General features: G+C 39.6%; 1 protein-coding gene across 2 annotated transcripts; it reads left to right on the forward strand.

The window, feature by feature from the left end:
* The first annotated feature begins 823 nt into the window (after window positions 1-823).
* On the forward strand, window positions 824-27,739 carry VPS39 (VPS39 subunit of HOPS complex). Of its 2 annotated transcripts, XM_049825036.1 has the most exons (26): window positions 824-1,060; window positions 2,791-2,856; window positions 3,713-3,739; window positions 4,200-4,264; window positions 5,071-5,113; window positions 6,157-6,251; window positions 7,502-7,600; window positions 8,304-8,396; window positions 9,966-10,149; window positions 10,684-10,804; window positions 11,172-11,292; window positions 12,107-12,236; window positions 13,423-13,565; window positions 14,450-14,593; window positions 15,155-15,296; window positions 15,574-15,660; window positions 19,006-19,079; window positions 19,695-19,793; window positions 20,052-20,169; window positions 20,652-20,780; window positions 21,245-21,347; window positions 22,287-22,332; window positions 22,865-23,014; window positions 23,188-23,322; window positions 23,902-23,993; window positions 25,175-27,739. In XM_049825036.1, the coding sequence occupies exons 1-26, from the start codon at window positions 988-990 to the stop codon at window positions 25,248-25,250; spliced, it is 2,655 nt and encodes an 884-aa protein (XP_049680993.1). In that variant the 5' UTR covers window positions 824-987; the 3' UTR covers window positions 25,251-27,739. The 2 variants fall into 2 exon arrangements, with proteins under 2 accessions (XP_049680993.1, XP_049680994.1); XM_049825037.1 differs by lacking the exon at window positions 3,713-3,739.
* The last annotated feature ends 52 nt before the right edge of the window (window positions 27,740-27,791 follow it).

Genomic DNA, 27,791 nt, shown 5'->3' on the forward strand with positions numbered 1-27,791 from the left:
TTCTGCCATTCCTGTGCTTTGCTCTCCCAGCACAGGGCGTCCTCAGTCCCCGTTTTCTAAACCAGCCATCTCTGTTGGTGAAGGTGCTCAGAGAACTTAACACCACGTGCTTTTTTAGTTCGGTTTAGTTAGTTTAGCTCCTAGGTCAGTGGTGGTGAATGCTGTACCTCTTCACAGCCAAAGTAAATGCAACCGTAGCCGATTCTGGAAGGGACAAGGTAACAAGTAAAGATTTCCTCCTGGAGACTGAACTTCACTGGCCAAGTTCATTAAAGTAAAATTTATTTTACTGAAGTAAAAGAGATGTTTTGCTGTTCTCATCTGGTTTCCTTAGGTAATGCAGGTCAATTTTTGTCTTTGTGTACAGGGCGACTTCCCTACCTGCTCTGGTTTATGTTAGCAAAGGGCAACCAGATGCCTCTGATATTAACGTTGTGGGAAGACAAAATGAGTGTCTTGCGGTCTTATCTCCTTTTCGGAGACGTAGGAAGATGCACGAGGGTCACCTCAGGGACAGGGAGCGCGCCCGCCACGGCCGCTGGTGCTGGCCGCGCCGACCCGCGTTTGCCGTTCCTGCCTGAGCCCCCAGGAGCCTGGGCGGGCTGCTCGACGTCGGCGGGGCGAGTGCTGCTTGTGGGGGGACTGCGCTGGGACGCGGGTGCCCGGCACAGCCGTCCCGGTCCCTGATAGGGGCCCCGCGGGGGAGGCGGCCGGCGCGGCGCTGCGCTGCCCGCCCCCGGCCCGCCTGAGGGACGAGGCGAGGGCGGGAACGGGGCGGCGCCTGGGCGCGGAAGCGGCGGCGGGCCGGGCGCGGGGGCTGCCGGGAAGGGCGGGGAACTGTGGGCCGGCGGCGGCGCTTCCGTCGGGGCCGTTCCCCCAGTGCCGCCCCACCGCCGCCCAGGGCTGAGGGGAGCCTCCCGCGGTCCCTGCCTCTCCCCGGTCGGCGGGCGCTGGGGGGTAGCCGGGCCCGGAGGAGCCCCCGCCATCATGCACGACGCCTTCGAGCATGTGCCGATCTTGGAGAAACTGCCGCTGCAGATCGACTGCCTGGCGGCCTGGGGTGAGCCGGGGCGGTGGGGGGGGGCCCGCGGCGCTGCCGCCCCGCAGCCCGAGCCGCTTCTCTCTCCGATCCCGGCCGGCCGGGACGTCTCCTCAGCCGTTCTCGGGGCCTGCCCTGCGGCGGGCCGGGGGTGGCTCGGGGCCGCTGTGGGACCCCCGCCGCCTGGCAGGGCCGGGCGTGCGGGTAACGCGGCAGCGTTTCGCCGTTTTTTGGCTCGTAGCGTTGGCTTGGGTGCCTGCAGCGATGGGGGGCGGGGGGGGGGGGGGGGGGCTGCCGGGGCCGAGGTCCGGTGGCGGGGTGCCGGCGGTCGCCTGCCGCCCACAGTCCTGCCCTCCCGTCGGCAGCCCTGCTGAGGAGGAGGCTGCCATCATGTCCAGTGCTGTAACCGTGGATCGGCCAGTTTCTTCCTAAAAAAAGCGTTCCCTGTGTTTTGACTAAAATTTATCTTGGAAAGCCAGTGGTGCGTTCACGTCTTAGGTTTAGAATCTGTTTGCATGTATGGGTGGTATATAAATGTAGGTTATATTTTTGGGCATACTTGACAGTCAAGATTTTGGTCAGGTGATCGCACCGGCTGTCATAATGATAAGGCTTGGTAAGGCTTTTTGAACTGCTTGAGCAGTTCCCATCAGATGTACTAAATTGGCAATTAAAAAAAACTCCAGACACTGTGGAATGGCGACCCTTTTAATCTGTCTTAAGAACAAAATTACAACCTGAATAGTAGTGCCACGTTTAAACATGGGTTGTCTATGCTAGAGTTATGTAGTAGAGAAGATGTGAAGATAGTTTATTCCTGTGTTGAGGCTTTTATCGTCTATCTCTTTAAAAGCATTTATTTTGCTGAAGTAGCAAAAAGCCTAAACGCGCAGGCCTATGACAGTATGGTTGTGGAAAAAAGAGGTGTAATTCCCTTTCTACAACTTTCCTATCAAACAGTAGAAGAAAGGTCTTACCGGAAACAAGACTTTATTAAAACACAAGTATCTTTGGTAATGAGGTAGTACTCCTACATGTAGAAAAATATTTTTGGATGTTTCTTTCCTATATGATTTTCAGGAAGGAGGATGAATTTCTGTCATATGTCATGACCCAATAAAGATTCTATGCCTCTTGTAGGCTATAAATGCTGTAAATAGGAAGAGTCCGAAACTCTGTCACAGAGTTTGTATATAAAAAGATTCTCTTTTATAAATCTTGAATGACTGTTGGTCGTCCAAGCAATTCAAATGCTACTTAAGCAAAGCTGCCACTGTTCTTTCAGGCATAGCTGACTATTTCAGAGTTCTTATAAAAACCTGACGATTTTAAAAAAAAACCACAAACAAACCCACGTAGAACTCCTTGGTTTTCTTCCTGACAGTTCTTGCCATTGTGTAGCACAGTTCCTCTCTTGTAGGTAATAATGTCTGAAGAATAGTATATGGCCGATTTTGATTGCACAACAGTTGCAATGCTTTGCTTTTATACTTTTGTATAAACAAGTGGGATGTGATATCTAGGCTGTACGCTCTGCTTAACTACTTGATCTTTGGCCATCATCTCCTGTGGATGAAAGCTACTTCTGAGCACTTCCACCAGAGGTATGATAGGAGACGTGTGTAGTCACCACAGAAAGTCCTCTTTGGCGTTTGAAACGAGTTTTGAATTGTTCTGGTAAATGTAACTTGGCCAGGAAGGGCGGTCTTTGTTGAAACTAATTAAACTCTTTTTCTCCCCTGTCTCTGTAGAGGAATGGCTCCTTGTTGGTACCAAACAAGGGCATCTTTTGCTTTACAGGATCAAGAAAGACATAGGTAAGCTGATTTTAAGAAGGATACAAAAAGTTGGTTACATTATTTTTATTTCCTGCACTTTAAGAGGTTGTAGTGATGTTACGCAAGTATGTTTAATTGCTGATTTTTTCCTACTTAGGATTTAATGAATATTTGTGTGGGATCTTTGGTGAAAGTGTACGTACCATTTATCAGGTGTGCAAGAAAGTCCAAGTACTATCGGCTTTTTTTTTCTGTTTTAAAGTATGTTTTATATCAGCTCTCTGTATGTTTGAATTTATAGTCGGTTAGTGCAATTTTTTGTGAGTACAGTGCACAAAGCTGTGCAGAAGCAGTGCTGTGTGCTAGCTGCCAGAGGTTTGATGTATGTCTTCTGGTAATGAAGGACTGGATTAGTGAAAGTGCAGCTTTATTTAGTAGGTCCATGAGCACCAAGGGATGGGGAGGAGGGATCCCTCCTAAGTAGTTCTGTCATGTATTTACTCTTCTCCCTGCCTCTTTTACAGTCATAAGTGTTCATAGTCTATTCTAGAGATGCCAGAAATAGAACCGTTCTATTTTTGGTTTAGTTAAAATTGATTTTCACTGAACAGATTTGTATTCTGCATTATCTGCTATTACGTAGAAACCGATGTTATTGAATACAGTAATGTCATGTAGTGTGGGACAGGAAAGAAAAAACCAAACATCTATTTCCAAGATCATCAGCATCTTGGAAGGATGTTCATTTGTAGCTACTTGGATCCTAGAGACTGAATTCAACTTGCTTTTTCTGAAACTTGTAGGCCGTCTATTCCAATCAGAACATGCTAGTCTTGAGTTGCTAGTGTCTTATCTCACGTGGTAAATTTCTCCCCCTTTTTTGCATCAATGCCAGGAGAGGTTATGTCATCAGAAAGTGTCTGTAAGTCTTTATCCCTAAAACTCCTTTTAAACCCCTGTGGTGTAGTGTTTATTCCTTGTCTACTTTGCAGTGGTGTGCTCCCTAGCAATTTAAATTGCTGATATTTGATTGGTGTTGATAAAGTCTGTATGGATATCTTTGTATCTCTGGATTTCAAAATACTTAAATATAACTTTTGTAATCTAAAATTCCAGCAAGGCAAAAATGTAACTATTGATGAGGCCCTCAGATGGGTACAAGAATTGTAATTTACATTTTCACCTGACTGTGTAGAAGACCTTCTGATGCGTTTAGCTATTAAGTAAAAGATAGCACAGATATGTTAGAAGAGTCATTCTTCTGGTGTTAAGTGGCCACGTTTGCTTTCCTAATTCTTTGTAATCTATTTAGTGTAAGATATATTCAGTCATAAATTTAAGGGCAACTTCAGTTTACATACTCTTTCAAATCTTTCTGGTAGGTTGCAATAGGTTTGAAGTGACACTAGAGAAATCCAACAAGAACTTCTCAAAAAAGATTCAGCAGGTAGGAAATACCATTTTCTTGACGTGGGGATATTTTTCCAGTGTTTTCAGCGAAGAAATGAAATATCAAATGTACTTCTGGAATCTCTGCTAAGCTTAACAAAAAATTTCCCCCAAACTATAGATTCTTCTAGAGGTGGCACAGCTTGGTGTTTTTGCCCACTCTTCCCATAACAGGAATAAGCTTGGTTTGGCTGCTAAAGCAGAAAGCAAAGAATTGGAACTTAAAGGTTTATTTTTGGCTTTTATGGAAGTCCTGTTGTTTGCAGTAAATCTTCAGCTGCTCTGACTGAGAATATTTGTAAAAATGATGGTAATACCCTGACAGACTGTAATATATAACGTGACTCTCGGGTAAAATGCTATAGGAATGTGAATGTAATTCCTCTCACTTGGAATTTAATACTAAAGTAACTGATTTATCTACTGTCAATCTTGCTACTGCTTCATTTTTTTTGGAGAACTTTCGCTCATTGATTATATTGATACTCAGGAAAGCACTTACCTCAAAGATTATGCAGCCTCTTTCAGCAACAATCCACATATCCTTTAGAAGTACTTCTGTACTAGTAACATACCACTTATTATAGCATTTTTTAGCAGCTGAGGTTGCAAGCTCTATATGCTAGCTTGTGAAAACTGAGGGTAAGTGAAACAGATTGCAATAGCTCAAGGAAGGTTGTGCATAGATCACTGCCTTGCTGGTTTGAGAGTATCCAAGATGCATTTTCTTAGACTATCTATAGTCAAGCCTTGTTCAGAGGTTTAGTTTATGAATGGAGTCACTAATAGAATTCTTTCTTTCAGATTCATGTTGTTTCTCAGTTTAAAATTCTGGTCAGTCTATTAGGTAAGTGAAGAAAATATGTTAATATTTAACAAACTCTTCTCGGTGCAGTTATTTGGCTGAATGTGGCACCCTTTCCACACACTTGCATAGCAGTCTAGTTGTTGAAAAGTCATTGTGTAGGATTTAGGCTTTTTCACTTTGCAGAGGAAGCATTATGCAGCATAGATTGAGAAGCAGCTTTGCGTGTCGTAAGCCAGCTTGGAGAACAATGTATTAAGGCTAAGTTTTGTGACTGAAAAATGAAAAAATACATATGTGCACTAAAGCGTGTGTGTGTATATGTACGTATGTATAGATATAGTTTGTCTGTATTGGCATGTATATGTACATATATGCATGCATATGTGCATGCACTGTATGATAGGGTCTAAAACTTGTGTCCAAACTTGTTTGATGTATGAAACTTTGCTGTTGATGTGTTACACCAAATTCAGTTTATATGCAGATGGCGATCTTTTACCATCTTGCGGAAGATCTAAGTGTGCTTGTCTCTGTCTATTTTTGTTTAACCTTATGAACTTCCTGTGTCTTTTTTTGCTTATGTTGCTACTCCCTTTTTTATGATCTCCAAGTCCCGGCTCTTCCAGCTCCAGCATGCGTAGATTTCTGCTGCCTGCGTCCTCGTGCGTACAAAAACTTGACCATAGTACCCTCCATTTGTAACCGTTCACTTTCCACTAATTCCAGGAGCCAGTTCAAAATGGTCTTTGTTCATACAATCTTCCTTCATGAACTTGCTCTGCTCTGGCCTGCTTGCTGTCCCTTCCACTCCCACTTCCTCTGCTTGGTTAGCACCTGCTCTCAGTTCCTTCATGTAATTTACAAATGCTGGCACTAGTCTTCTTTTCGGCATTTATTGTCTTGTATTTATATGTGCCTTAGCACATTTCAGCTTTTGGGAGAACATTCCTTTGCCTTTCTTGCAGCTCTTAGTTTCGCAAGTTCTTTTTACGTAAAGATAAAATGTGGTAACTTACTTGAATTAGCAATGAGTTCTACATGTATGAAATATGGAATAATAATTGGAATTTTGTTTAAAACAGAAAATAACATTTATGTCCATGACCTATTGACGTTTCAACAAATCACTACAGTTTCCAAGGCAAAAGGTGCATCTCTCTTCACTTGTGATCTCCAGGTAAGAGGAGGAACACAACAGCACAGATGTCTTTACTGTTTGTAATAAGGATAACTTTTTTATGTTGCTGTATAGATTAGGTTTGCTAATTTTGTGTTACATGCAAGTTGGTTGTGTACTGGTGCTTTTTAAAATTAGTACCTACTGGATGTTGAAGCTTTGCTTAAGGCAACAAGTTTTAATGTAGTCACCTTAATTTTCTTCCTGTGCTTAATAAGATACCTTCCAGTGCCTGTTGTGATTGTAACCTTTAACCTCCTGATACAAAACTTAAAGGCATTTTTATCCTGTAGTAACTTTGACTGTTGTCTTTCTTGAAGGGTCCTCTTCAATGTAAAAGCCATTCCCTTCCCTTAAATTGGCAGTGTAGTAGCTCAGCGGTTCCCTTCACCAAGCATCTCCATCACTGTTTGTTACATTTTTGTTTCTGTTAAAATGTATTGGCCCAAGGAGTCCCAGGGCAGTTGTGGTAGATTCAGGCCATAAAATGGTTCCATAAGTTACAGCAATTCTCTGTACATATGCTGTGGTTTATTAAGTGACTTGTTTCTATCCAAGTGAGTTTCTCAGCCTACCTATGTCATTCAGAAGCCTTATTCATAACCAGAAGAGATGGCTTAGTGCTTTTCATCACTTTTTATCTCTTTGCTTCAAGGGAGCTTAGTGTTAAATATTTTCTAGTAAGTACTTGGGGTCTTCTAGATGTTAAAACTAGTGATGTCTTTCAAAGCATCTTTAAATCTGGTCATTCCAAAGTGCCTTGTTGTTTGTGCATACAGGCACTTAGCTTTGCTAGTATTTCTTGTCAGGAAACTTTTCCAATAGGCTAGAATATTAAACAGCTGTTAATCTTTTTGTCTGTCAGTTTAACACATTCTTTGCATTGTTCCATTTCCTCGCCTCTCCTATACTGCATAGGGCTCAAGCTGTTTATCCTAGTCTTCAGGGCTGGGCTGATAGCTTATCTGCTTATCTTCTGTTTGTGTGTGTGTGTATGTCTTTGGTGCCTTTTTTTTTTTTTTTTTTTTTTATTATTTACTTGGTGTCACAATCCCTGCCAAAGTTCATCTTAAGTATCCCACCCCTCTTCTCTCTGTGCTTCGTTGTTTAGGGCCCTTCTGGCATGGATGAACAAAGCTGCTCTTCAGCTGACAGCTTTGCTTCAGGCTGAGGATTCTTTTGGCCTTGTGTTATCTTACTTGCCTCTTAGTTTATGAGTGCCTATGAGTTAGGCCTGTCTATTTTCACAGCAGTCAGATACAGGGGAAGAGGTGCTGAGAATGTGCGTGGCAGTGCGGAAGAAGCTACAACTTTATTTTTGGAAGGACAGAGAGTTCCATGAACTACAGGTGAGTTCCATTGTTTCTGTAGTCTAGCTTGCTTCAACAGGGAGTGTACTTGCTCTTTACTGTTTGCTATGCAGTCCCTGTTACTCAGAGGCACTGCTGACTTTCAGAGTATTCACTGCAGTTGGTTCTGCAGTGATTTAACAATGAAGCAGCAAATAAAAGTTAAAATACATGGTTGAAATCACAATTAATGGCAAAAATACAATTTCATAAATTAAATCAAAGGCTGTGTTCTATATTTTAACATTCTGGTTGTTGTACACTTGAAAGTCATTGAAATGTATTAGCATGCAGCCTCTATAAATGTATACCTAACAATAACACTATGGAAGTGGGTCTACTTCTACTCGAAGTTTTCCAGGTATGTCATTAAGTGAGAAGGTAGTTACTGACAACAAGCATAGAGAACTGCACTTGTGGATACCAGAATGATAAAAGTAACCAATGGAAATGGGTGGAGCATTTTTCAGCTCTGCTGCTTTTCTAGGAAGTTACCAGCTAACTCAGAGCACACCTTTTTACTGTGCATGAATCTCGCCTTTTGGTTGAATGCTACTATTCCTTGACCAGCAGAAGTTGGGCGTGTATCTTGGGGAATACAGTGTCAACACCAGTGCTGCCTGTTACACTCTGTGTTGCCAGATTTTATTTTTGCTTTTCTCTTGTAACAGCCATTTTAACCCGTTTTCCCTGTTTTCCTCAGGGGGACTTCAGTGTACCTGATGTACCAAAGTCTATGGCCTGGTGTGAAAACTCCATCTGTGTAGGCTTCAAGAGGGACTATTACCTCATACGGGTAAGTATGGGGTTTGGAATACAGTGTTTAAGATGACTTCGGTAACAGTAGACACTATGGAGGCTCCTCCTGTGCTCAGGGATTTAGCTAACAGACATTTATGAAAAACAGCATCTGGTACTCTTGCTATATGTGGTTTTGGGAAGGGCAGTCTAAGTCTGTCCTTTTAAACTGATGTTTTGTCAGGAAGTGATCTTCTGTTTATTGCTGTTGAAACCAATATTTGAAGCTCTTGCAGAGAAAAGGTCAGTGGAAAAGATATATTTTGTTTTGGCACTGGTCTGTGTGAGTTCAGTTTGCATTTTATTTAACATATTAAGAAAGGAGATAGCTTTAAAAGGGGAAAAAAGACCAAGAATATCTTCTTATCTGGCAGATAGTGGAGCTTAACCATTTTTTCTTTTTTTGATTGCCTCGCTGAACTGTAGTCATTTTAGTTTGAAAGTCTAAACTTACTGTTGTTAATTTAGTATTACAATTTCCACTTATGCTTTATTTTACAGCTATATTTGATTCTCTTTTCTGCCTTTACAATTGGCTTCTGCTGATACTATAGGAAAATGAGATGAAGATGAGGTGCACCGCACGTATGTGCGTGTATACATGGGTGGCAACACTGATCTGTAGTTGACAGGAAAACAGCACAGTAATTTTTACAGTCACTTCAAACTGACACTGCTCACAAAAGAAGTGATGCCCTTCTGCAGCCCTCTCCTAGATGTTGATTCCCACCGTTCTAGTGATATGAGTAGTTGTAGAGCTGCTCAAGCAACCACAGCGGAGACTTGTTCTCCAAGTGTCTACTTTAGGTTGGCTCAGGTGCTTGACTGACCCATCCTTGAATGGCTTCATTTCACTAAATAGCCAGAAAAAATATACACATTTCTGTGGTATTTTCTGCTGGCTAGCTGTTGGTGATTTATAAGAATGCTTGAGCTGTAATGCAGGGGAAGGAGCAGGAACATGTAGCTGCAGTTTGAAGGAGAAGAATTCTCCATTTTGGTGGCAGTGAGTTGTTAGATCAGCTCATGAAACAGCTCTTTGGATTTATTTTTTTTTGGGGTGGGGGGCGGTCAATTCACTGGACAGCATGTGGCCACAAGAATGAGTAGCTAGGGCAAGGGAAAAATGCTAGGCAGGCTGCTAGGCTTTTAGGTTTGTTTTCTATGGGCAATGCTCACTCATGCCAGACTAAAACCATGTTAAAGTTTTGGCCTAAATGAAATCCTCTGGTTACACCAAGTACCCAAGTTTGGACACTTTAAGTGGTGTTGCTACTGGCTATCCATTTTATAAACCTGTATGGGCTATGTGCTCAGCTAGTGTTAAAGTAACAGGAGTACATAATCTCAGACACAAAAGTATTCTTTATTTCCACATGATGTATAAGCAAGATAAATTATGATATGCAGAAAATTTTATTGCTACTCTTTAAAATTGCGCTTGTCCTGTTAGTGATTTGTCTGGGTTGTAAATCTCTCTAGGGGGGGTTTTGGCTTTGGTCTTATGCAGCTTCAAAATACAGGTTATTTTGAAAAATGGATGGTTTATTTTCTTTTTTTATCCTAGGTGGATGGAAAAGGATCCATTAAAGAACTGTTTCCCACAGGGAAGCAGCTGGAACCGTTGGTAGCTCCTGTAGCAGATGGAAAAGTTGCGGTTGGCCAAGATGATCTTACAGTTGTGCTAAACGAAGAAGGGGTCTGTACTCAGAAATGTGCCTTGAATTGGACAGATATTCCTATAGCCATGGGTGAGAATTAGCAGTAAATTTTTTTAAATTTTCTTCTTTACTCCTTTGTATATGACAAAATCATTATGTTCCCAGTATTTAGAAACTAGCTGGATTGGGAGTATGACAGCTTCTAAAGCGTTTCAAGTTGTACTCTGTGGAAGGTTTCATGTGTTTATTCTTGTTTCTTCCCCTTCTTTGCTTGTAGTCTGCATGCCTGTCTTGTTCTTAGGAAATAGGCATATTGCATATCTTTTATAATGGGACAAGATTTGAGATGGAATGTAATGTATCAAAGCACTGTAGTTCTTTTGGGCACCTGAGTGCCACAGAAATTCCTTATGTTGAAAGATGAACAAAAAGCCTGATAGTAGTCTATTAGCAAATTGCTGTCAGTGTTGGGCATTGAGCTTTGTTTTTAATAAGGAAAAAAAAGGACACATTTCAAGGGGGGGAAAAAAAATAATTGAAGACAAGCCTTACATTAAGTCATGGCTGGTTTCAAGGAATACTTGAGAACAACCAACTTACATTTTTCACTTTTTTCACTAATAGAACACCAGCCTCCCTACATCATTGCTGTTCTGCCGAGGTATGTGGAGATTCGCACTTTTGAGCCCCGGCTGCTGGTACAGAGTATTGAGCTGCAGAGGCCACGCTTCATCACCTCTGGAGGGTATTGAGTATAACTGGTCATTACTTTTGTTGGGCTGTCTGGGTGTATGGTAGCACTCTGGAAAAACTGGGAGAGGAGGTGCTTTTCTAACTCCCTTGGCTTAAGCAGCAGCATTGAAGCAGTCTGTTGTTTTTTATGAGCAGATGGGTGGAGGCCATACCTTGAGGAGGAAATGATAGAGTTGAGTGTCTTTGGGAATTTCTGATTGCTGGAGATAAATTCTCCTTTCTGCTTTGCAATATTGCTCAAGTTGCCCCTGTATCTGATTGAGCCATGTGTGTGTTAACCAGGATTGTTTTTTCAGATAGGATATTGATTCTTTCTCAGTGCTGGAACTTAGGAACTGACCTTTTTGTCTTGTTTACAGCACAAATATTATATATGTGGCAAGTAATCACTTTGTTTGGCGGCTCATTCCAGTGTCAATAGCCACACAGATCCAGCAGCTTCTGCAGGACAAGCAGTTTGAGTTGGCTTTGCAGCTGGCAGTAAGTACTCAAAAACCTTTTGAGTTTGCAGTGGATGCACTTGTGCAAAAGGACACTAATGGATGTTTGCCTTCTGCTTGACTGTAGCTACTCTGGAGAGTTTAACCTCCCTACTGTCCATTTTGCACAAACTGGTAAACTGTAGCCTTTTGTGACTGAAGTTTTAGTTTTGTGCTGCTTTTTCTCCATATTGATCTATTGTAGTCTAGATTTTGGGATACCATCTTGTATGTGAAAGATTATGTCGCTTAGCTGTTTAATCGGTTACCTTCTTTTAGACTTTGAAGTCAGTTGGACTTCAAAGTCTTCAGACTGCTTGTAAATGGTTTTGCTTGGAGTTGTGTGTTTTGTTTTGTCCAATGACCAGTTTTTTTTGTAATGGTCCTCCATATTACTCCTGAAACATAATAACTTCTTAGAGATGCTGAAACAGTACTTTTAATTATATTGCTGTTACTGTTTTGGTGTTTTCTGGTTTCCGGAAACTTCCTGGAACTACATTAAAATTAATTAATTGCATTTTGTATCGCTAACTTGAAAAAAAATTTTGAAAAGGCGAATCAGTGAAGAGATAGTTGCTGTGATAGAGCGAGTATATAGATAACCAGAGGTGGCTTTCAAACCTTCCAGGTTATCTCAGTGACACAATAAGCATAGCATCTGAGAATCACCTTCAGAGGTGTCACTTTGGAAGATTATCTTTATTCTTCTTATTGTCTCCAAATGATAATACTCCTGTTATTTCTGTAGAGTGTTTCCTTCTCATTTACAAGGTCCAACAGTTTTTAATGTTTGTTAATTTGCATGTGTGTAGGAAATGAAAGATGATTCAGATAGTGAGAAGCGACAACAAATTCACCACATAAAGAACCTCTTTGCCTTCAACCTTTTCTGCCAGAAGCGCTTTGATGAATCCATGCAAGTTTTTGCCAAGCTTGGTACAGGTAAATGCTTGGGTTGGCATTGAGATACCTAGGTTAGGAGGAATTAAATGAAGCTCACGGACTATTGCAGGGGTATGTGTATGTTTGTTTTCTGCTTTGTTTTTGTTTGAGAACAGTGGTGTCTTGTGTGGACCAGTACGCTGTGAATGGCAAATAGCCTAGGCAGCTATTTAGCTTTTTTTGTGAAACTGGTTAGTATTTGATTAACTTCAGTCAATGAGTTAAATCAAATAATGAATTTGCCCTTTGTGCAGAATATATTTGTATTGTAGGCTATTTTACAATGTGCATAGCATGCTCACAGACCCTTGAAGTTGAGGGATTCAGCAGCTGCCAAAAGCCTACTTGTAGCTTGGAATGAAAAATAAGGAACATCTGTAGATTTGCTAAATTCTTGGACTCGGACCAAACTGAGGACCCTTAACCCTGTTTCCTGTTTAATGGAGCAAGCTGCTGAAGCCAGGAAAGTTTTCTGTGGTTTTGGAAGTCAAAATAGTCTCTGATGCTATTCCTCTGGTTTGTACTAGGATTATTGGAAGAACACCTGAAGGCTGGACTGTACCATAGAATAGTGCTTAAGACTGAGATTCTTTTATTGGTGACAGCATATCCCTTGTGCATTTAAACCTAGAACTTGTTTTGATGACACTTAACATCATATTTACTTTGGAAAGCTACAATAAAAAGAACGGACCGAGAACTCAAAATACTTTCAAATTAAATTAGAGGGCAGTAGTTTTGAATTTGCTTAAACTCTATGAAAATAGGTGCTCATTAGTTGCAGATGGTGCTATTCAGTTCTTGTTTCAAAAGCACAGTAAATCTTCTCTTAAAACATTGCTTGTTCCTAGAAATCCTGTCCTACTGTCAAAAGTTGTTAATGCTGGGATTCTGCAAGAAGGGCAGTAAGAGGATTATAATAATGGCTTGTTCTCCAGGTGTGCTAAGTGCACAGGTTGGAACTTGTTGTACCTGGACTTTGAAACAGTCTGTCTTCTGCTGCTTTTGCCTTGTTTTAGCTTATTTTCTGTAATAAGCAAATTTTGCTATCTGGAGCCTTGTGGACATACAAGTTGACTACAAGCAACTCCATTGGAAAGCTAAGCTTGCTCAAAGGTTACAAACATTTGAGAGTTTGCAAAATAATGTTATGAATGGTTACTAATACTAGTTGTTTTTTGCTTAGATCCCACTCACGTGATGGGTCTGTATCCTGACCTGCTGCCCACAGATTACAGGAAACAGCTACAGTATCCCAACCCCCTGCCAGGGCTCTCTGGGGCAGAGCTGGAGAAGGCACATTTAGCTCTGATAGACTACCTAACTCAAGTGAGTGCTCCTATATCTGTTTTTAGAGTAGGGTTATTCAGTTTTAGCATACTTGGTTGGTTAGCTTTGATGTGCAGGAAGCAGTACACCTACTCCAGCTCTGTCATGCTAGCCTTAATGGGCTGTCTTCATGGTTGGAAACTATGGCAGCATCTCCTGAGAAAGCAGGGGAACTGGAAGACGTGAGGTGCCTTGCAGATCTGTGGAGACATCGCATGTGACTTTTGTGAGGACTGGACAAAATTTACTTATGGACCAGATCTGAACATGAGTCCAGTATTTTATTTCTAGTAGCCTTCTGAAGAGGTCTTAAGCTCTTGATCTTTTGTTTTTGTTTGGTGACTATTGTGCAGGGCACTCTATCCAGGATACAGGTCAAAAGTGTGCATTAAAAGGTGGAACAGGAGGTAGTGGGTACTGTAACTTCCTGTCCTCTTTATTTTGTTAACTGGAATCTGATTTGTTCTATCACCATTCTTACTAGACTAAAAGGAAGCTCGTGTCTGAAGGAGGATAGTTTTTGTGCCTAGTAGTTCAAAACTGAAATTGTTTTCCAAATGTTTTAAATGTCTTCTGACCTCTCTAAAGTGTCTCTATTCAGCTTAACAGAGTTTCCTTCTGACTATTTTCTCAAGATTCTGGACATCTTGCAAAACCATAAATTTGCAAAACAAATGTGTACAACTGAATGTGGTTGGAAAGGTGATGTGTTGAATAGTTAGTAACAATAAAAATTCTTTAACAAACAATTGATTAAAACAAGTTATTAAATTGGTTTATTTAATTTAATATTTAGTCTTTTTACTTGGTGGGTTATGTTTGCTGAGGTGGGGTGGAGAAATCCATGGTCTTTTTCTGTTAAAATTTCGTTTGATGTCCTGCAGAAAAGAAGTCAGCTGGTGAAGAAGCTAAATGATTCTGATCATCAGTCCAGTACGTCACCCCTCATGGAAGGAACACCCACGATCAAATCCAAAAAGAAGCTGCTACAAATCATTGATACCACCCTTTTAAAGTGTTACCTCCATGTGAGTTCCTGCCTGACCTAGAGGCCTTTACCATACAAGCTCTGTTGGAATCTCAGGCTGAAATGTTTAAGGAGGATGATAAGGAGCTACTTCAGAAATTCTCACACAACTGTCTGTCTTTGGTCTAAAAACAATCTGTGAAACTTTGGTGTTAGCTAGTTTGCTCACTGGTCAGGAAGTAGTTTCACGGAATAAAACAGATGTGTCCATTTCTGGTTGCTGCCTCTGTCAAAAGAACGTGGCCATGCCTATTTTGAAGTTATAATGAATGCTTCCTGTGTTGCCTTGTACTGCTAAATGCAGGAGGGTACGATCTTTGCTGTCAACAATGTTTTTCAAAGCTGACCTCTATTCTTGAAGGGGAATAGCTCTGATATATTGTTTTCTTTCTGTCCCAACAAATTATGGAAATGAGAATGGGCCTTGCTCTAAGATGTTAGTGTTGTTTCTTATGCTATAAGGCTTCTTTTTTTTTCTTCTCTCCTGCAACTCGTGTTTTGTACTGTAAGCTTAGGAGGTGCACACTAGAATTATGTTTAAATACTCCCTTTTTTCTTTCAGACAAATGTAGCACTGGTGGCACCATTGCTACGTCTGGAGAACAATCACTGCCATATTGAGGAGAGTGAGCATGTACTAAAGAAGGCACACAAATATAGTGAGCTGATAATACTGTATGAGAAGAAAGGTCTGCATGAGAAAGGTAGGTATGAGGTTGGGGTGGGGAGAGGAGAAGGCATAGGAGCATTTATTCTAGTATTGAGTTAACTTGTCTTCAGTGAGCAGGCAATATTCTGAAAAGACTTTGTTTCTGGGTCTGTCTTGTGATTAAATCCATCTGTTACCCATTTGGTCTGTGTGTTGAAAACAAAACTTTGTTTTGTCTCTGGTAACAGAACAGGAAAAATTCACTTTTTTGTGGTTCAAGTTGGAGTGATATTTGTGGTACAAAGCAATGAACATTTTTGTGGTTCTGAAAGCATTACAGGTACTGGTGGATCAGTCAAAGAAAGCCAACTCACCTTTGAAGGGTCATGAGAGGACAGTGCAATATCTGCAGCATTTGGGTGAGTGTGAAGGAGAGCATTGTTTTTGTGAAGGTGTTACTCTTGTTGGGCTTAGCGGTTATTCTACTCTTCAGCAACTTTATAGAGACTGTAAAGCTAAAGGGTATCCTTGTCATCTTGTCTGGTTTCTTGCATAATGCAAACTTCAAGGAGTAGTTCATGAGCATCTTATTGAATCTTGAGTATCTTACTGGAAAAAAATCCTTATTTCTGATAAAAATTTCCATTGATAGAAAATGTGCTGTAGTATTTTGTATTTTCTTCCAGTGATGATTTGCCACCACTGACAAAAGGGAAGTCCAACTTATGGGTTAGGCTTTACAGCTGGAAGTCTAACTTCAAGTTGCTGGGGCTTGTAGTAATTCCTGAGATGAAGAATCCTATATGAAGTTTTTGTTTTCTGTGTTTAGGTAGATCTAGATCATGACCTGATGGTTATAGTTGCTCGTCACAGCATCATGGTGGGAACTTGCTTGGTTGACTATTCATTGTGAACTCCCAAGTCCTTTTTTGTTTTTGCTACTTTTAAGAACAGTGCCCTCCCATCCAATGTTATTTGTTTCTAAATGGACAACTGTTTAAAAAGTATCACACTGGTACTTTGGGAGTGAGTATTTTGAGGGGAAATACCTTTGTTCATTAGACTTACACTGTTGGCAAAGTTTGGTATTTTTTATCTATAATCATTTCTTTTAAGAACTGCTGGCTTCTGTTAGCCACATGTTTATTCAATGATAATACATTACTTAGAATGAAATTGAGACCTTTCCCATATGTGCCATGTCTGTCTCTTACACTTCTTATTCATTGGTGTCATTTGGTAATGTCACTCATCTTAGGGAAGTGTAGGTATGTTATATTCCGCAAACAGCTTTATAAAACAACTTTTAATCTTATTTAAAAAATAATTTGTCACCTTTATAAATTCATCTCGATTGACCTATGTCAGGTGTTTATTGGTTTTACTTGAGATTGATGATGTTTAAGACCTATAATTATCCAAGTTGTCTGGCATACTTTTCTAAAATTTTGGCAGCTTGGTAAATTTCTCTTAGACTTCTGGAGCTTCTCTGTTTCAGGACCTCCTGCAAATCAGTTTTCTTGTATGCTTCTTGCTGAGCTCTTTAAAACTGATAAAGGATGTTTGGGTCTGTTCACTTCAGAGTAATGAAATACAGTGGGGGCAACCTAGAACAGAATGTTAACTATTGATAATAAATGGAATGTTTGACACTAGTGTCACTTGCAGTCGTCCCGTGTCCCCCCCCCCCAAGCAGATAGCAGAAATGTAACATTGGGGGAGGGGGGGGTAATTGCACTGCCCATTCTGCCTTGATTAATTGATAAGTGTCATTTCTGGGTTTCCCTTAAATAGGATGATAAAAGCATTTCAGACTATGGGGTTTCTACAGATTTTTCCCTCTGCCCCTACTTTGGTGAGGCTTCTGTAGTTAGGAGCTTCTAATATAAGTAATAATTGGGTTGTTTTTTTTTAAATTATCTTTTAAAATTTTAGTTACGTGGGATTTATTTTTAGTTCCTTTCACTTACCTTCTGAGTGAAGTAGAAACTCTTCTTTAGTCGTCTCTTGTCTATAGGGTTTTGGGCATTTAATGAAATGTTCTTAAATGGTTCTCAGGTAATTAGAGAAAATTTCCTCCAGGCTTGTAGCTGTGGTCTTTTATCAAGTATGTATATCTGATTTGGATTTGATACTTGCCATGTGTCAACAGAGTAACCACTTATTGTTTATTGCATCAAAGCAAATATTGTTAATTCTGTGATTCACCCATGTCCATCAAAAATATACTTTATCTGTGCAGAGGCAGGCACAGGAGAACTACATATTTGATTGGGTGGTAGCTAGTTTTCTGTGTTACACCATTCTTTATCTGTTAAAATAGTGTTATGCAGAACTTCTTTCTATTAAAGCTCATATTTAAATTAGGGATTCATTGCTGAGAGAGTTTAGAAATTCAGTTTCTGCTTTAATTCTAGCAACACAAAACACCCTTGCCTGTGACCTTCAGTGTAAATCCCCATGCAGCTGACTGTTACGTGCTGAGGGAGCCAGTTGTTTTGTTTTGTGGTGTGATGCAATGTTGGCCTTTTAATATTTTGATCTATAAGCTTTGGTAGTTACTTGATGAGTTCCTCTTCTCCTTATGCCTTCTTGAGTGTTTTTGAGTAGATTGTAACTTCATGTTTGGTTTGGTTGTGATTTCAGCAATTTCATCAGTGCTTTGGAAAGGAGCTATTCTAATTAATCTCACACTTGTTTATAACGAGTTAGACTTTCTCTTCTCAGTCTCGTGTTCTAAATGAGAACTTACTCCCATGGCTTGTCCTGTCCTTTATTTAAATTTTCTCAGTGAGGCTAGCGAACCGACTACCGTACAGTGCCCTGTTAATTCAGAAAGTTAATTGAAGTTCAGTGAAATTCAGACCCTATGACCATAGTGCCATTTGCCAAGTCACTGTTTTGTTTCTGAAACTTTGAAATTGGCTCTTCTGGGGGCTGTTTTAATTGTTTTACTTCATAGCACTCACCTTTTGGTTTTTAAAATACTGCTACTATGAAGATGCTGCTTGGTTTAAATATTTAAAAAGTAACTTACTCCTGATGATATTGTGGGATGAAGAAAAGCAAACAATGACTGCCTTTTTATAGGGTTGGTGTAAGTTTTTGTTTCTTGTATGGTTGTGTTGTTGCATTGTTCGGGCAGTGAATGCCTCAGTGGCTCCGGTCAGGAGGGTAAGGGGAAAGTCATGTTTTCCTAACATGTTTTATAAACTTTGTGAACCAAATTGATGAAATGAAAGTGTTCTTTTAAAGAGGGAGATCCTAAATTTTCTTAAAAAATGGAAAGTTATTACCTGTCGTGTAGTTTCTGTGCTGGTTACTTCAGTACGATGATGCTTTACTACTTATTATGAAGTATTTGACCATTTGCTATAGAAGTCATTAGACTGGCAGGCTGGAAATGGACTGAAGGACATTACACAAGAACAGTGCTTTTTTCTACCCTAATAAAAACAAATGGTAGGGGAAGACTTTTGGAATGTGATTAAGACAACTGATCTTGGTTTTGGTCTGAATTGTTTACATTTGGTGCTGCTTAGTATTTGAGTTAATTCTTGTTTCTGTTTCAAATCACGTTTACAAAGTATGAAATGGCGGTATTAGCCTAGAATGTGTGATTTGCCTGACTTGAGTGGGGAAAAAACCAAACCAGATTCTTCCTGTAAATTAAGCTTTGCTGGCTCTGAAAGTGTCTGTTGGCGTTGTGAGTAGATAGTTCTTTAGGATTTTAATACTGAGCACTGGTGTTTTTTGTATTCCAGGTACGGAGAACTTGCACTTGGTATTTTCCTACTCTGTCTGGGTGCTAAGAGATTTTCCTGAAGATGGACTGAAGGTAGGTGTGGTTGAAACAGGCACCTTGCCACTGAGATTCTTAGTGCAGTGTATGGAATTGAGAGAACTCAATGTAAGAAGCCATGTATTAATGCTAAATCCAATTAAATGTATAATTTATATTTTCTGTGTTCAGTACTGTGGTAAGATTAGCAGTAGATGGAGCAGGACAGCCTTTCAGTTTTTCTTATGCTTTGCCATTCTTGGAATACCTTATCTTGGAATAAGTAGCTAGGACCCTTTGATACAACATTTAATGTTGTTGATGTCACACCTTTTGCACAAGAGCCTGATTGAGTATTTAAATGGCAAATGTTAATTTGCCTTTCTTATTTTCCCTTTCCGCTTTGATACAGAATTGTCTCCCTGTATTTGGGAGGTGTTGGATACTGTAAAAGAAGAGTGTTAACTAAGGCAGAAGTGGGGATGTTTGTTAATCCTGTGTGAGATAGCTTCTGAGTGCCTGAATAAGCTGCTCAGATTTTTTTATATTTCTTGTGCTTACTCTTTGGACACATGTGATGATTTGCTGGGCTTCAGTGCCTCAGAGAAAATATACTGTGGCACTTAAATTTAAAAAAAATCACCATTCTGTGAATAAAATTTTGTTTAACAGATATTTACAGAAGACCTCCCTGAAGTGGAAGCTTTGCCACGAGACAAAGTGCTCAGCTTCTTGATAGAAAATTTTAAAAGCTTGACTATTCCTTATCTGGTAAGAACTCAATCTCTACTAGTGCATTACATTCAGTATAAAATGTTATGTGTATGGCCTTAGTTCTCCAGGCGTTGGAGCCTGATGCTGCTTCAGAGAATGCTAGCTTTGCCATAAGTTGTGCAAAGAAAAAATAATTAAAATGTATGAAATCCTGAAGTCAAGCTTGGTAAAGGCAAGCATGGAACTGTTGCTTGCTTGTAACAAATTACTTCCCAGAGGAAGTGATTATAACTGAACCTGAATATGTATTTACAGGAACACATCATTCATGTCTGGGAAGAAACTGGTGCAGACTTTCACAACTGTCTGATCCAGCTGTACTGTGAGAAAGTGCAGGCCTTAATGAAAGAATATCTCAGTTCTTACCCTGCAGGTATGTTTAGCCTTTTCTGGTGGGAAGACCAGGGGCATGGGACAGCACAGGGGAGCCTTCATAGTGTATTGCTGTAAGCCTTCCCTGTTTACATCCAGAAGACATCGCAAGCAATGAAGGAACTGGAACAACAAAAGTTGTGGGTTTGTAGGGAAGTCTAGTTTATTGCCTCCCTAGAGATCTTAAGGGACCAAGTGACACTTTGTTCATGATTGAGTGGAATGGCAGCTACTGTTCCCTGAATTCTGCATGTTAAGGGTAGGGAAGAGTCTTGAATAACTGAGTCTATTGTTTAAGTGGCCACTTGATGTGTTTTAAGGAGCTGCAGTAATTTGTCAGGTGCCCCAGGATGCCAGCCCATGTAACAGGTTTCATCAGCATTTGGTTCCTTCTCATAATGATTTGTTTGTTTATCATCTTCTTTGTAGTAGTGTGGTGAAATAGTTGTGATACTGTAGTTTCTGTTGTTTTCTTCCATATAGATAAAACTCCAGTGCCTGCTGGGGAGGAAGGAGGAGACTTGGGGGATTACCGGAAAAAGCTTCTACTTTTTCTGGAGAAGTCTAGCTGGTATGAACCTAGTCGGCTAATTAGTGACTTCCCCTTTGATGGTGAGTTCAGTTTCCATAGGTCAATTAAACCCTAGCTTACTGCATTGTACAGCAAAACTTTCTTGCTTACTGTAGAATCATGGCAATTAAAAACAGAGAAGATGGCTGCTGGTGTGTACACTAACTCGTGTTTTTGCTGGTACAGTTGGGTTTGCCAGTCTCTGCAGGATTTCTGTAACTGTTGGCTTAAGACCTTGTGGTGTCTCCCATCACTTAAATATTTAGCCTAACTTTTTGGTGAGCCTGAATTGCACAACAGATGTGAAGTTTGTTGTTTCTTAAGGTTGCTTAAGAATTCATAAAATGTTACTGAGAATAGTGTGAAGTAGACTTACAGTCTCAGTGTAACTTTAACTTGTGCTCAGACTACAGTTTATAGTTCCTTCTGTTAGTCTGGTCACTAATGGAGCTTAGGTTGTCATTTCTCTGTGTAGCTATTGACTAATCCTTCATGCTATCACTAGGTCTCCTAGAAGAACGTGCTCTGCTCTTGGGTCGTATGGGGAAGCATGAGCAAGCTCTGTTTATTTATGTTCATATTTTGAAGGACACCAACATGGCTGAAAAGTAAGTTTCTCCCCCCCCCCCCCGACTTAGTTTGCTCAATGCCCTGTGGATAGGATGTGTAGTGAAATGTTGCTGTATGTGGAGCATCAATGCTGTAAGCCAGGTTTCCCTGTTTTCTTGACTTTTAGTCTCCTCCAGGCATCTGTTCATTACAGATGATGATGCCGTCCCCTTGAGGTTTACCTTTTTGTGCTGTTCTGTCATTGCACTTTAGAGTAATATGACTGTCATCAATAAGTTCTTTGTTTCCACCTCTCATTAGCTTCTGAACTTCTGTATGTTGTTTTGCTTCCTTTCTCTTTGGAGTGACATTCACTAGCCCAGATGCAAAGTTAAGCTCCTTTAGTTAGTTGAATCCTCTCTAGTAGAGATAAGGCATTTTGCTACATGTATTGTGTCAGGGAACCTTCTGAATGAATCTAAAGTACTTAGGTGAAAATAGAATTAACTGATACTAGCAGGTATATCTGAACATTAGGGCCTATTTAACATAGCTTATTTTAAAGCTATTTTCAGCAAATGCCTGTTAGAGGACATTCAACCCTGGTATGCAGTGTACACTAATGAACACCTTCTCTGTGATTCAGATAGAGTAATTAGATATATCTACACATACATTTTTATGCTATGATGTGTTGATTTGAGACATATTTTTTCCCTTTTTTTAGAAAGCTGAATTAAATTTAGTTTCTGCATTAAAGCTTTTTAAGTTGATTGGAATGGGGAGACTTGCACAAAACCTCCCTTTTCTTGGCATTGTAATGCAGAGTAAACAGTGTAATTTTGTTGTGCAACTTGATTAATTGATCAGAATAGGACGTATGGTCACCTAACTTGGATGGCTTCAGTAATCAAAACATTTAAATGATAATTTCTGTGGACTGATTCTCTGGGTTCCAAAACTGTTCCTGCATTTCACTTGATTCTTCTCTGTTCTAGCTACTGCCATAAACATTATGACAGAAACAAAGATGGCAACAAAGATGTAAGTAGCTTCATCTTTCCAGCCTTCCTTTTCAGTAAGGAGGTATTAGACTATTCACTCCATGTTAGGGACTTTTAGGGGTTTTTTATATTTATGAATTTGGGGTTTTTTTTGCTGAGAATATTACTGTATCACTGGAATTGAGCATATATGCTGTAGCTAAAGTTCTGATGGAATTCAGAAGACAAAACACTGTGTGCATATTCCACAAACATCTACAAAAAAGATAATGGTAAGAGGCAATGAAGTGTTGGTTTCTAAAGGTTATAAATGAATTGGGTAAGATAAATGAGGGAGGTGTGGTTAAAACTACTTTTATGGAAAAACTTCAGTGTAGAATTCAAGTCTTAAAAGGCCTTGGACATCATTGGTACTTTTCAGTTTTTGTTCTAAGATAAGAGCTGTCTAAGTTAGCACTTCAGAATTTTGAATGGCATGGGTACAACTTACTAGTACCATTGCTGGGTTCTACCAGCTCTGTCAATTGTGGATGTGTAGAGCGGTTTCAGAACTTTCCTTTTGTGTGCAACAGGTCTATCTGTCACTGCTTCGGATGTATCTCTCCCCACCTAGTGTTCATTGCCTGGGACCAATCAAGATGGAAGTGCTGGAGCCTCAAGCCAATCTGCAGGCTGCTCTGCAGGTTTTGGAACTACATCACAGCAAACTGGATACTACCAAGGTAAGACAAGACTTGTAAGTACTCAGTTTGTACTGTTGGCAGGTGACAGAAGGTACTGGAGTAGGCAAGTGAACAGATTGTAAGAGTGTAAAGCTAAATGTGTCAATTTCTGTTCTGTTTTGTTCTCTATTCCTTTTTTAATTTTTCCTAACTAAATATATGTTTTGCTCCAGGCGATAAACCTGCTCCCAGCAAATACCCAGATTAGTGAGATTCGAATCTTCTTAGAGAAAGTCCTTGAAGAAAATGCTCAGAAGAAACGATTTAATCAAGTGCTCAAGAATCTTCTCCATGCAGAGTTTCTGAGGGTAATTACCTGCCACCTGTCATTTATTGGGTGGTGTTTTAAAACAGATGTTCAGAATATAAATTAACTGTTCCTTATACGGAATGTGTGTCCTCTAGGTGGTGCTGTAGTGCACCTGAAATTAGTAGGTGTGCATCAAGTACGTTGAATCTCCCTTTTTCAGGAGATAGCGAGTACATTCATTTTGGTTTGGATGAGGGGTGTGTGTGTCTCTGGACTCACTGTGCTCTGGTGTGCATTGCAGGATGATCTCAGAGAGCATGGACTGGATTTCTTTCAAATAAACTAAACCAGACAATGCAGTTCAATAGTTCGCCTGAACACCCCTTAATGGTTAGAATGCCTTAGTCTGTGGACCAGACTAGTTGAAAGTAAAATCCTGCAATTCATATAGTGTGGGCGTTGGATGTTCGATACCACTTGGTCTGCTGCTTTTGTGCTGTACAGCTTGCTAAGGTAGATATAGCCACTGAAAATTAAATGTTGTGACAGTTTTCAGTTTCACCAAAGTAAAAGGAGCTGTGATGTGATATTGCTTTATAAGCAAGGGTTGGTTTTTTTTTTTTTTTTTCTTCTTTAGGTTCAGGAGGAGCGGATCTTGCATCAGCAAGTGAAGTGCATTATCACAGAGGAGAAGGTGTGCACTGTATGTAAAAAAAAGATAGGTAACAGGTGAGAGAGCATATACCTTAAAGCTTGGGAAGCTGAATCAGATATGAATCTGGTAGACTTAAAATAAGAATGTTGCAAAATTTGGAATGTGTATATACACAGAGAGAACAGCAGTATGAGGGAGGCATTTGAAGAGTGAATTACAAATTACATTGCTCAACTGGGTGGCTGGGAAAACTTCAAAGCTTTAGTCAGTGAAGTTTACTGCAAGAGTAAACTGCTTTCAACAAAGGAGAATAAAATCCCTTCAGAAACTCATAAGACTTCTCACTTCACAACTCTAGAAGGCAGAAAGTCACTTTTCATACTGAATTTGGAAAATTTTCTAAGAACACTGCCTACTACCCACTTCTTAACTAGAGTTAAGAAGGATGATGTAAAGAATCTTAAAGTAAGATATATGTGTGATAGTTTTCTATATCTGATGGCTTTGTGGTTCCCTGGCTGATTTACATTTTCTAGCCTAATTATCTTAGGACATCTAAAAGTAGAACTAATTTCAATTGATACCCAGATGCCAATAACTTTTCTTCTGTCATTCCTAGTAGGTGGTAATTATGGGTTAGTATAGCATGCAAATTTTATTTGCGCTTTTTCTTTTTTCTCTCTGAACTTCAGTGGAATCCTACATGGCTAGCTTATTCATTGTTTCTCTTGTTGATGTGAACCCTTCTGAGATATCAGTAGCATTCACAATGATAGGGAAGGCTGCTTCTTCCAAAACATTTTGATGAATGTAGGTCTAAATATACTTGTTGCTGTGCATATTGAATTTTTTGCTGTTAGTCTGTAGCGTGTAGCATCAGGATTTAAATCTGCATATGCAGTATTGTTTTGGTTGTCTAGGATTTTTCTAATGCTGTTAAGTTCAACAAGGTTTTGAAGGGCAAACATGTCAGCATCTCACCCAGTCTTTAACTTGTTACTAGTGACTTCCAAGTAAAGTATGCCTACAGAAATGAAAACAGATACTATTTTTTTAAAAACAAAACTTACAAAATCCATAGAATTGTTTTATCTCATTTTCTCAAGAATATATTCAGGCTGTAATTAAAACAAGAAAGTGTCACTTTCATGTAAGCACCTTCTTCTGATTCTGCACAACTTGGATGTTCTTGTTTGAATGGGGAAAACTGTTTATCTGCACTGACAGTTGATTTTTGTGTTCTGTCTCTTTACAGTGCGTTTGCTCGATACCCTAATGCAATAGTCGTGCATTATTTCTGCTCCAAAGAAGTCAACACATTGGACACCTGACCTTGTCATGGTTAATAATCCCAACATTCATATGAAATTCGGAACTGACTACTTAAGAAGTTGATGCCTCTGAGATTTTTGAGGCTTGTTGCTAGGTTCTCTTATACTGGCTAGAAGTCATTTGTATCTGTGGACTGACCGAATCGATCTGGTAATATTGATTTACTAGAAAATGACTTTAACCATGTTGTTATAGTGCTGGCAACTACACCAAACCTCTCAGTACTCAGATGAAGAATAGAAACTGATTTTTGTAGTGGGTTTTCTATTGCACTCCAACCTTGTGAATGAGTTGTTAGACAACTGTTGGGCGTTCACCACAAGTCAAGTTTTACTATAAAACTTACCTTCTTAGAGTGACAATGTTGTGATTTGGCCCTGTATGTAAATAGTTCTTTAAAAAAAAAAGAAAATTCCTTTAGTTTTTGCAGCTGTATCAGTGTTGCATGGAGATTACCAGGTGTTTGGCATGGAGAAGGCTTCTGTGCCTATTTCTAGACCTGGAAAACAGAATTTTACTTTCATCTCAGTAATGGGAATGTTTAAGTGCTGGCCAAAGGAATCTTTTTATTGATATTCAGTGTTATCACCTGACCTTCTGATAAGAAGTTGTTCCACAGGAGATAGTCAGACAAACAGTAGGTACCACTAGTAAGCATTTTTTTCTTTTTACTTTAGTTTGAGAGCTATAAATTGAATTAACTTGCGTGTTTTTTGCACTGAATATGGTCACTCTTAGCATGAGTGGAAGCTCAGAGATTATTCTAAGAAGTTCACATCTGCACTCAAACCAAAAAGCAAAGAACACCCTATAAAGCAACTTCTGAAGGGAGTGAACTATAGTTACTGATTAAGCTTCTAGACTACACTTGAGATTTGCATATGTAAGTTTTTTGGTCTCTGGTTCACTTTCCAGCATTGAAGTAAAATCCAGACTATTTCAACATCTCTCTGTTTTAAATGCTCTAGAACTGTGTTCTGCTCAGGCTGGTACTGTTCTTAAGTTACTCTTGGGCCAGAAGTCTTAACTACAAGAACTAGATTGTACCATACTCCTTGTAGGCTGTAATGTTTTTTGTCTAACTTATTTTTTCTAGAAACTTTAACCTATAGCAGATTGGTATGAGGGATATTAAAATGTTTGATTGGTGCAGAAAGAATCTGTGCATTGGTCATGAAAAGGCAGCAGTAGCAAATAACCCAATATTGGGCTATTTGACTCCCAACATCCTGGTCTAGCAATGCTTACAATATGTAATTATTAAATAGTATGGAGCATGGCATGTGACTACCAGATACCACCTCTTAATGAACAAGTAGATGAATAAAGCCTGTCTGCCTAAGGTGTAATTGGATCTCAGTTAACGTTACAGGTTTACTTAAGCCATTGTTATGTGAGCGTTTCTTAGTAACAGATCTGCTGTAGGCTGACAAGAGTCCTAATTCATTTTCATTTGCCAGTGTTAATAGTTTCCCTTGGTAACTGTTTGTTTTTTTCCCTTTCCACGTGTGTTTGTATTTATTGTTCATATGCCATGCATTCTGATTGGATTTCTTGGTCCAGTGTCATGCTACTTTTGTACTTGGATGTCTTGGGCACTATTGCTACTGATGTCTTTCTGCAGAGGCTGGGTAGAGGGAATCTGTGGTGTTAATGTTTTTAACCTTGTATTTCTTCTATTTGAAGAAGAGAGCCTAAAAATACTTATATTGGATTTGCACATTCTGTATAGATCTTTATATACTAGTTCAGGTACAGAGGGAAGATGGTTTGGAAGAGTTGTGTTTACAGGTCATTGAGAATGAAAGAAGGGTATTTAAAAAGGCCCTGTATTCTTTGTATACAGATATAACAATATTGCTCTGATTTTTACCTATCTTATATTTAGTACTGTTAGTCTGATTTTTATTTACCTTCATTATCTGCTACCAGGAGAGCTGCATTCGCATATGAGGGTCTTCATTGTGCTTTTACTTAAACGGTTAAGGTTGTGCCTCTGTTCACCTCCATTACATACCTTTTACAGAGATGTGGTTTGTGCTGTAACTTTTTTTGTTGGTTCTTATAATGTGGTTTGGGTTTACTAACCATACAGCAGGTTTATCTAAAGCAATAGATTGTAATAAATATTGTGAACCAGTGTGTGTGTTTCAGTCATTGTGCAGTTAAGCTTCTCTGGGCTGCTGTAGATATTTATTTATTTTAAATATATTAGTCCATACTTTCTCCTGGAAGTCAGACCCAATACAGGGGCTCCCAGTATCGCTCCTGCTTTAATATGTGTAATTCAAATGAGGCTACGTCGTATGAGAGCTGTCATCACTTCTCAACTTTGTTTTTTAAATCTACAAGTTTATAGTATGCTTGTGAATGTTCTCAAAATCCTACTAAACCCACTTTTGTATTCTCTCTTTGAATAATGTTTTTGAAAGTCTTATACCATTAAATATGTACTTATTAGAGAACACTAAAATTACTGACAATTTTTTTTGAGTGGTCATATGCTGTTTCGGGGTGAGGAGGGATGTTGAGCTCTGTGT

Source organism: Accipiter gentilis, chromosome 22, assembly GCF_929443795.1.
Source record: "Accipiter gentilis chromosome 22, bAccGen1.1, whole genome shotgun sequence".
NCBI lineage: Eukaryota > Metazoa > Chordata > Aves > Accipitriformes > Accipitridae > Astur > Astur gentilis.